The sequence below is a fragment of the Somniosus microcephalus genome, unplaced genomic scaffold (genome assembly GCF_052327205.1).
Source record: "Somniosus microcephalus isolate GS21.2 unplaced genomic scaffold, FLI_Smic_1.0 unresolved_chr4, whole genome shotgun sequence".
Classification (NCBI taxonomy): domain Eukaryota; kingdom Metazoa; phylum Chordata; class Chondrichthyes; order Squaliformes; family Somniosidae; genus Somniosus; species Somniosus microcephalus.
The window spans coordinates 35,847,701-35,856,528 of NW_028225182.1; the positions used below are offsets into that span (position 1 = coordinate 35,847,701).

Genomic DNA, 8,828 nt, shown 5'->3' on the forward strand with positions numbered 1-8,828 from the left:
ACCAGCCCTCTGGGAATGGTGGAGCAGGTCCCGGACCAGATGGATGTTATCATGAATAGACCGGCCCGGGACCGTGTAGGACTGGTCGGGGTGGATCATGTGGGCCAGCACAGCGCCAAGGCGAGCAGACATGGCCCTGGCAAAAATTTTATAATCCGTGCTGAGGAGGGAGACCGGGCGCCAGTTTTTAAGAAGCCGGAGATCGCCCTTCTTAGGCAGCAGGACAATCACTGCCCTGCGCCAAGAGAGGGGCATCTCCCCGGTCGCCAAACTTTCCCCCAGGACCCGCGCGTAGTCGCCCCCCAGGACGTCCCAGAACGCCCTGTGGAACTCCACGGTCAGCCCGTCCAGCCCCGGGGACTTCCCCCTAGAGAGCTGGCGGAGGGCGCCGGTCAGCTCCTCCAGACACAGAGGAGCATCCAATTTTTCGGCGCCCTCCAGGCCGACCTTCGGCAGGTCCTCCCACAAAACTCTGCGCGCGTCCTCGCTGGACAGATCCGGAGAGAACAGAGCCCCGTAATAGGCGCAGGTCTCCGCGCGGATTCCCTCCGGATCCGAGACCGGAGATCCGTCGTCGGCCAGCAGCTCCAGGAGCTGCTTACGGACCCCCCGTCTTTTTTCCAGCGAGTAGAAGAAGGGGGAGCCGCGGTCCAGGTCCCGCAGGAACTGAATCCGCGACCTCACGAACGCGCCTCGGGACCCGACGAGCTGCAGGTCCTTCAGCGCGCCCTTCTTCTCTTCGTACACCAACCGCAGGGCCGGGTCCTCGACGACTTGACCGAGACGGGACTCCAGGTCGAGCACCTCCTTCTCCAACCGCCCGACCCTGGCTTCCCGCCTCTTGGTCGACCCCCTCGCATACTCCTGACAGAAGAGACGGACGTGAGCCTTGCCCACGTCCCACCATAGCCTCAAGGAGGGGAAGCCCCCCTGCTTCCTTCTCCAGCCGGCCCAGAACCGACGAAACGAATCCTGGAACCGCGCGTCCTCCAGCAGCAGGTTGTTAAAATGCCAGTACGCGGACCCCCCCCCCCCGCGCGCAGCGGAACGAGCTCCGCCCACACCAGGTGGTGGTCCGCGCACGGCACCGGCCGCACGGAAGCCGCCGGAACGCAGGAAACGTATGCCCTGGAAATGTAGAGGCGGTCGATTCTGGACGCACCTCTCCCAGGCCTCACACAAGTGAAAGCGCTGGAGTCGGGATGGAGATTTCGCCAGACGTCCACCAAGTCGAGGGACCCGACCAGGTCCCTCAACTTCTCCATCGCCGCCGGGCATCGCAGGTGGCCGGTGCGGTCCCTTGCCTCGAGGGTGCAATTAAAATCCCCCCTGAGGACGACGCACTCGCCCGCGTCGATGGAGCCCAGAAGAGTGGACACTTCTTCAAAGAAGCGCGCTTGCTGCGCACCGGCCCCAGGGGCGTACACGTTCACTAAATGGAGCGGCACGCCCCCCAGGCGAACAGTGACCTGGAGCAAGCGGCCCGGCACGAGCTCCTTGACCCCCAAGATCTCCGGCTGAAAATGCGGGGCCAGCAAAATAGCCACCCCACTGGAAACATTGGAGAGGTGACTCATGCTGACCCCTCCTTGCCACTCCAGGAGCCACGTGGCCTCGTCTCCCGGAACGGTGTGGGTTTCTTGCAGGAAGCACACCGCATACTTCCCGTCCCGAAGGACCAAAAAGTTATTAAATCTGCGGCTAGCTTCCCTGCTGCCGTTGATGTTGAGGCTGGCTATGGTTATCTTCATTTCAGAAGCATAATCCAACCCCTACTTAACTCTAACGGGGGAAGGGAGGGCGGCCGCTAGTCGACCGCCACTCCCTTTGCAGCCCAGTGAGGAAGGACCGGAACTGACGCAGCTCGAGCGGGTCCACGCCCGCGTCCGCGACCATGGTCTTGAAGGCGACGCGGGCCGACCCGACGAGCAGCGCCAGCCCCGACCATCTATCGAGGGCCAGCCGGGTCCTTTGACGACCCTGGCACGTGGCCACAAAGTCCCGGAGATCCTCAATGGGAATGAGGGGGGTCCCGGCGAGGGGCGCGAGGTCCTCCATCTCCTCATCAGCGATGGAGTCGCATTCCTCCTCCGCCCCCACCACCGAGTCCCCCTCCTCCTCCGGGGGGTCGCCACCGGCGGCCGACCCGTCCGCCACGCGGAGCGCAGCGAGCGGCTCGGCCGCGACAGCCGGCCCCGCCTCCGCCCGGATCCCACCCCCAGGATCGGTAGCGGAGGATTCCTCCCTGGGCTCCTCTAGGGGCGCCGGGCCAGAAGACGGCGGCGGTTCAGAGCCCCCCTCCGCCCCAGGCGCCAGAACGACCGGAGAGATCGGAGAGTAGGTAAAAACGAACTTCTCCATGTCGCCCGGCGCCGGAGACAGAGACAGAGACAGAGGGCCCCCCTCTTCCGCGCCACCGGCCTCCGACCCAGCGGATGGGGTAATTTCGGTCAACCCCTGGACGAGGTCGAGCAGCACCTGGGAAACGACCGGGTCACTTTGGGCGAGCTCATCATCCGAGGACTCGCCCGACCCGGACCCCAGGCCGCCCGACCCGTCGAGGGGTAACGGTACCGATAAGGGGTCTACTGCCGCGGGTTGCTCCGCGACCCCCCCCACGGGCAGGGTCTCGTCCCCATCCCCGGGAGGCACGAGCTGGGCAGACACCTCTGCCTCAGCCCCCCTAGGGACAGGCGACCCCTGCCGTTCGCCCGTGATGGTATTAGCGGTGGGGTGGGGCGCAGTACCCGCGGCGGGCGACGACTCCCCCTGACCGGAGGGACCTTCCTCCTCCCGGTCCTCCTCCTCATCCAGGGGGTCGCGCCTTCTTTTAAGGGCGGAGGGGCAGAGGGAGACCTCCATTTCCGCAGAGGCCACCCCTGCTCCCTCCGGCGGAGCGAGTTCTTCGGGTCCCCCGGGCCCGAGCCCGGCCGCAGATTCTGGCGCTACCGCCTCGGCGGTCGCGGCCACAGGCTCGGACACGAGGGCCTCCCCCCCCCCGCACTCCGCGATTAGCGCGGCGACGCTCTCTGGCGTCAGGGACTCCATATTGTGGGGCACGCCCTCCTCGGGGGGACCCGCCCTCCGGTATTTGCTTTTCCCCCGCGCCTTCTTCCCGACCGGACAACCCTCTCCCCCCCCGCCGGAGGCCAGGATGGCATCGACCTCCGACGACGACCGCACCCCGGTGGTATTTGTTTGAGGGGGGGCACGGCTAGACCCGGGGGGAGGAGCGGCGGCGGCGCCAGCTACGGCCACGCCAGACGATCTGGCGGCCTTGGAGGCGGGGCAGTTCTTACGGATATGCCCCACCTCCCTGCAGGCGTGGCACCGCACGCCGTCCGTCGTGTAGAAGACGCGGTACGGGGTGCCCTCGTGGAGGACTGTAAAGGCCCCGTCCGTCTCCCCCTCCCGCGCCAGCTGGATAAATGCCTGGCGCCGGAAGGAGAAGACATGGCGAAGGCTGGGTTCCCGGAATCCGAGCGGGATTGGCGTAATCGCCGACCTCACCTCCCCGAGTTGGTGCAAGTGGGGGAGGAGGAGCTCACCGGAGATGAAGGGCGGGATGTTTGACAACACGACCCTCTGCGCGGTGGCCTCAAGAGGGTCCACCGGCAGGAAGGTCCCGCCCACGGTGAGCCCCTGGGCGATGGCCAGGGCCACCGCCCGCTCGGACTCCAGGAAGAACACAGCCTTCCCATACATCCTCGAGGCGGCGAGGATGGCTGAAGGGCCGACAACCCCAGCCATCGCCTTCACACAATCCTCGATTGTCATGTTGGGGTGAGTGTAGCTCTTCACCCCGAGCTTCTTTGTAATAAGTCGGAACGGCGACAGGGCAGCGGAAGGAGCGGGAGCAGCCGCGGCTTTGGCCGCCACCGCCGCATACGTTCTCACTGGCCCCGTCACCGCCGAAGACGTCGAAGCCATACTGGGGTGGTTTGTTTTTTGGGAGCTACACACACCCCAAGTCACAGGCCCTGTGATATTAAGTGGCCTTGGTAGTAAATTAAATGTCTGCCACCGAGCAGAGGGAGCTTAAAGCCAATGGCCCGCCTCTCCCCTTGATGGAATGATTGGGAGAGGGGCCTCCTCCTCTCTGCTCCAAGTGGCTATTAGTGGTTTCAATGGAGGTGCCCTCTGAGAGAGACAAAGGAGAGGGATAAAGAGAGAGAGAGAGAGGGGATGGGTGGGAAGGAGGGGGGGCCGCAAAGGCAGGGTCCGCACTCTAGGTGGTTGTTGGTGGGTGGGTGTCAGCAGGGGTGCACTCCCCGATGGTGACAAAGTCTATGCAGATGGTCTTCGGGCAGGGGGAGAAGATGTCTTGGCCTGGGTAGGCTGGAAGAAGCCCAGGCTCAGCCCCACACCAGGTCTTCTTGATGTAGGTAAGCAAGTAAGAGGCTTCACCTGGGCAGCTCCAGCCGACCCAGGCCAGGCTTCCCGGCCCGTCTTCTTTCCTCCGCCCGCCTAGAATACACAGTCTCTTGGGGAATGCACAAGAACACACCCACCTGCAGATGTTGGGAGTAACGAAGCAGCTCCTCCCCTCCTTCCAAGTAGAAGTTGGCTGGTGTTCCTCTCCCCTCTCTCCTCTCCTGAGATGGAGGCCTTTCCTCTCCTCCTCTCCCTCCAGGCACCTCAGTTGCAGATGGTCTGGCTGTTGGTGGTGCTTCCCCTTCTTGCCAGGTCAGGAGGCCAGCACACTCTTCTTTCCTCCTGCAGCTCAGGGCAAGCCAGAGACAACCTGCAGCTCAGAGCAAGCCAGAGACAACCTGCAGCACTCAGAGCAAGCCAGAGAATGAGGCAACGAGTGCTCCAACAGTTCTGTGATTGGGTAGAAATTGTGGAGATTGGGGTTAATCGGCTCAATGTGACTGCAGGTTGTGTGTATAAAAGGTGCTTGTTGGTGGGTGCAGGGATAGTTGAGTTGTTTAGTATCATGGGGGATTTTGTAGTGAGGGGTTTGCTCCCAGTGCTGGTGTTAGTTGGAGCTGTTTGTTCCTCTGATATTTGGCAACAGTTTGGGGGCCAGAGGTTTCCATGGAGAAGAGTAAAAGCCACCCCTGGGCCTCAGCGAGTCCCTTCTCCTGGGTCTCCCTTTGGCTCCGGTTTCAGTGTGTCTGAGGGGCGCAGTGTGTCTCCACTGCAGACTGTGAGGGTGCAGTGTGGAGAGCACAACCTGCTGGTCAGGGTACAGATGGATTTATTTGGAACCAGGCACCTGATTAAAGCTGCTGACCTGACCCTGGGGACGGCAGGTTGTCCGTCAACCGGGATCTACTCTCAGAACCACACTGTCCTCTTTGACTATGGGCTCCATGAGTGTGGCAGCAGAGTGAAGGTAATGTGATTCCTCAACTCTTGCTCTAAGCTTGGTGGCTGGAATAGACCCAACTTGTTTTTCCTACCCTGATTCCTGTCTCCTGCTTTTAAAACCTCCAGACTTGTGTTGAATGATGTATTGTCCTTTGCTTTAACTGGTTTTCCTGAGTGTCTCCAACTTTGATCTTGGCCTTATTGGCCTTGATCCTTCACTTAGTTAACTTTTTTCCTTCCTTACATCCTGTCTTGTGGATTTTCAGGTCACTGGGGGTTTAGTTATCTACAATATTGAGTTTTTTTTCTTCCACTCCTTTGTATCAGAATACAGGGGAGTCTGGCTTAAATGAGGCTTTAATCTTGTTCTATTCATTGCTCTAAATTATCAACCTGTGGCTCCTTTTATTGAAGTGAAGCTGTCCTTTCATTGAATCTTTATTCTGTTTAATTGTCTTGTGCTTGCAATCCCCCTCCTTGCTTTAGCTGCTGAGGCTGCACAACTTCCAACCACCTGAGTAGAATGTTGTCCATTTCTGAACCTGATGTCTTTCAGATGTCTGGAGATTTCCTGGTCTACGCCACCCACCTGAACCACACCCCCAAGGCCCATGGATCTGTCATTGTGAGAACTAATGGAGCTGTCGTTCCCATTGAGTGCCACTATTTTAGGTAAGATTCTTTACACTGTCGCAAATAACGTCTACAGCTGGTGTAGTTCTCTGACCTTGTCCTAAAATGGCTCCGTTGTCTTTCCAGGAAGGGCAATGTGAGCAGTAACCCGATCAAGCCCACCTGGATCCCGTTCAGCTCCACCAAGTCTGGAGAGGGGCTTCTGTCATTCTCTCTGCGCCTAATGAACGGTATGTGATGGGTGGATGTGGAATGATTTCCTGTAGTCACCCACTGGGAGTTGTACCCAGTCTCCAACCCTTGTCCCTCTTGTACTTCAGATGACTGGCTCGCAGAGCGCACCTCGACTGTCTACTACCTGGGTGACCTCATTCACATTGAGGCCTCTGTTTCAATGACCAACCACATGCCCCTGAAGCTCTACATTGATCGCTGTGTCGCTACGTTGAGCCCAGACGAGGACTCTGCCCCGAGATACAGCATCATTGACTACAATGGGTAAGGAGCACTCTGCTTTCTCCAGCTGATCCTGTCTCAATGGCTTCTCTTGATTCACTCCGTCGTTTTTATTTCTTCAGTTGCCTCCTGGACAGCAAAGCTGAGGACTCCTTCTCAACCTTCGTGTTGCCAAGAGACGAGCGTGAGCTGGACAAGCTCCACTTTGACTTGGATGCCTTCCGCTTCTTTGGCGATGATCGTGCCTTGGTAAGAGGAAGCCGACCACTGCAAAGTATTTACAGCCAATCTGCATAACTGGGTTGTGCTCCACACGAGTGTCCTCCATCTCCTCTTCATCTAACTCTCCAACATATCCTTCTATTCCTTTCTCCCACCTGTGTTTATCTAGCTTCCCCTTAAATGAATCTACACTATTCGCCTCAACCACTCCCTGTGGTAGCGAGTTCCACATTCTCAGCACTCTCTGGGTAAAGAAGTTTCCCCTGAAATCCCTCTGCTGTATATCCTGTGATCCTATGAATCACTAACATTAACCACTTTTCTCTGTTTCTAGCCAGCTTGCTATCCATTCTGCTACTTGTCCCCTGAATCCACCTGTTCATTGAGTTCCCAAGTTGGGAGGGAGTCACTATATAATGACTTGTGTTGACTGTGTCCCTCAGATTTTCATCTCCTGTCACCTGAAGGTTGCTGCAGTGGATCGGAGAGATTCCATGAGCAAAGCTTGTACTTTCCAGAAGATGCAGAATGTGTAAGTGCCCCCTCTCTCCCTCAGGGATGTGTTGTGTGGGGAAGTGATGCCCAACCTGATTGTGAAACTGATTCTCTTGTTTAGCTGGACCCCATTGGAAGTATCCAACAATGACGTTTGTGCCTGTTGTCACTTGGGCAACTGCAGTGCCACAAGGGAGTTTGGATTTGATTCCAGAGGAAGGAGGGATCTTGTACCTGACGCTGGTAGGACATTGATTCTCTAGATGTTGGAGGTTGCCCTTTACCCTCTCTAACTGGAATGTTTGATATTGCAGCGAGTGATGCTGAATTGAAGTGGGAGGGTGAGGCCTCCCTTGGACCCCTGGTCATTCTGGACACTGATGTGACAGACCTGGCAACCGAGTCCCTTAATGAGGTTGAGCAACAGATGGCGGAGAGGTCTCCAGGTGGTGAGTTGGCCGACTGCTAGTTTCCATTTCCCCCTCAGTATTTCTTTCACTCACTGTTGGTTTCTCATTGCTGTTTAGGTGCGGAGTCTGAGGTGGTCCTGATGGTGGCCCTGACTGTGACTGCTGTGTCTCTGATCTCTGCTTCTTTGATCGCCTTGTTCCTGTACAGGAAACACAAGCAAACCCTGCGCAACAACTTGTGATTAATAAAGTGGTGAAATTAGCAAATCTGTAATGGTTATTGCTTGCATTTGGTCATTGATCACGGCTGGGGATTTGCATTCTGAATACGGCAAGTTTTCCATATTTATTTACTTCCATTAATGATTCTTGACCCAGTGGCATGCCTACTGAGTGTATTTAATCCTTTCACCAGATATCGGGCTACTGGGGTATCTGCCCCATTTCACTAGTTTATTAACAGCAACTTGGAAGTGTTTGCCTGGAGCTAGTTATCTTGGCCTGCTGTTTGTCCCTTGTTAAGGAGCTTTGTGGGGCTCTTGTGGATTGAGGTTAGTGGGCCTGATTGTTGAGCCCCATGAAATTGCAACGTTCCTGGAAATTTTAATGCTGGGATTAGTTTATTACTAGAAGTGGAGGTTGTTTAGTCCTCTATAACTGACTGGGATAATGAGTCTAAATGGGGTAGATGTCCATATTCTAAAAATGATAGCAGCACTAGAGAGGGTGCAAAACATTTATTAGGCTGATGCCAGAACTGAGATTCGACTTAGGAAAGATTGACCTGTTTGGGTTGCCTTCTCTAGGAAAGAGAAGGCTGAGGGTGTTTAAAATTATGACTGGGTGCGATGGGTTAGATATCGAGATGTTTCCACTTGGGGGCAAGACCAGAACTCGGGGCCTGTAACTACAAGGTAGTAACTAACTAATGACTCCAATGGTGAATTCAGGAGAAACCTCTTTACCCAGAGAGTGGTGAGAATGTGGATCTCTCTATCACGGAGTGGTTGAGGCGAATGGTGTAGCTGCATTTAAGGGGGAGCTCTAAGCATGAGGGAGGAATAGAAGGATATGCTGTTTGGGTGAGATGAAGGGTGGGAGGAGGCTCGTGTGGAGCATGGACTAGTTGGACTGAATAGCCTGTTTCTGTGCTGTCGATGGCTTGTTAACCTGCAGGATTAGTCACCTGAGGAATTGCATCTCTGAAGGCCCCTTAAATGGCTTTCGGTGTTGGCCGTGGCTCAGTGGACAGCACTCTAGCCTGGGTCGGAAGGTCGTAGGTTCAAATCCCACTAT

At 56.7% G+C, this 8,828-nt stretch overlaps 1 protein-coding gene across 1 annotated transcript; it reads left to right on the top strand.

Annotated features, from left to right (window-relative positions):
* Positions 1 to 5,197: 5,197 nt before the first annotated feature.
* Positions 5,198 to 7,243, top strand: LOC147090524 (zona pellucida sperm-binding protein 3-like). Its single transcript, XM_085977045.1, has 6 exons — positions 5,198 to 5,341; positions 5,873 to 5,988; positions 6,076 to 6,179; positions 6,270 to 6,447; positions 6,528 to 6,654; positions 7,184 to 7,243. Exons 1-6 carry the CDS (start codon positions 5,198 to 5,200, stop codon positions 7,241 to 7,243), a joined length of 729 nt encoding a protein of 242 aa, XP_085833171.1.
* Positions 7,244 to 8,828: the final 1,585 nt, after the last annotated feature.

Coding starts and splice junctions, on each gene's coding strand:
- LOC147090524 (XM_085977045.1), top strand. CDS start 5,198: ATGGATTTATTTGGAACCAGGCACCTGATTAAAGCTGCTGACCTGACC. Junction 5,342..5,872: donor AGTGTGGCAGCAGAGTGAAG/GTAATGTGATTC, acceptor GATGTCTTTCAG/ATGTCTGGAGATTTCCTGGT. Junction 6,180..6,269: donor CTCTCTGCGCCTAATGAACG/GTATGTGATGGG, acceptor CTTGTACTTCAG/ATGACTGGCTCGCAGAGCGC.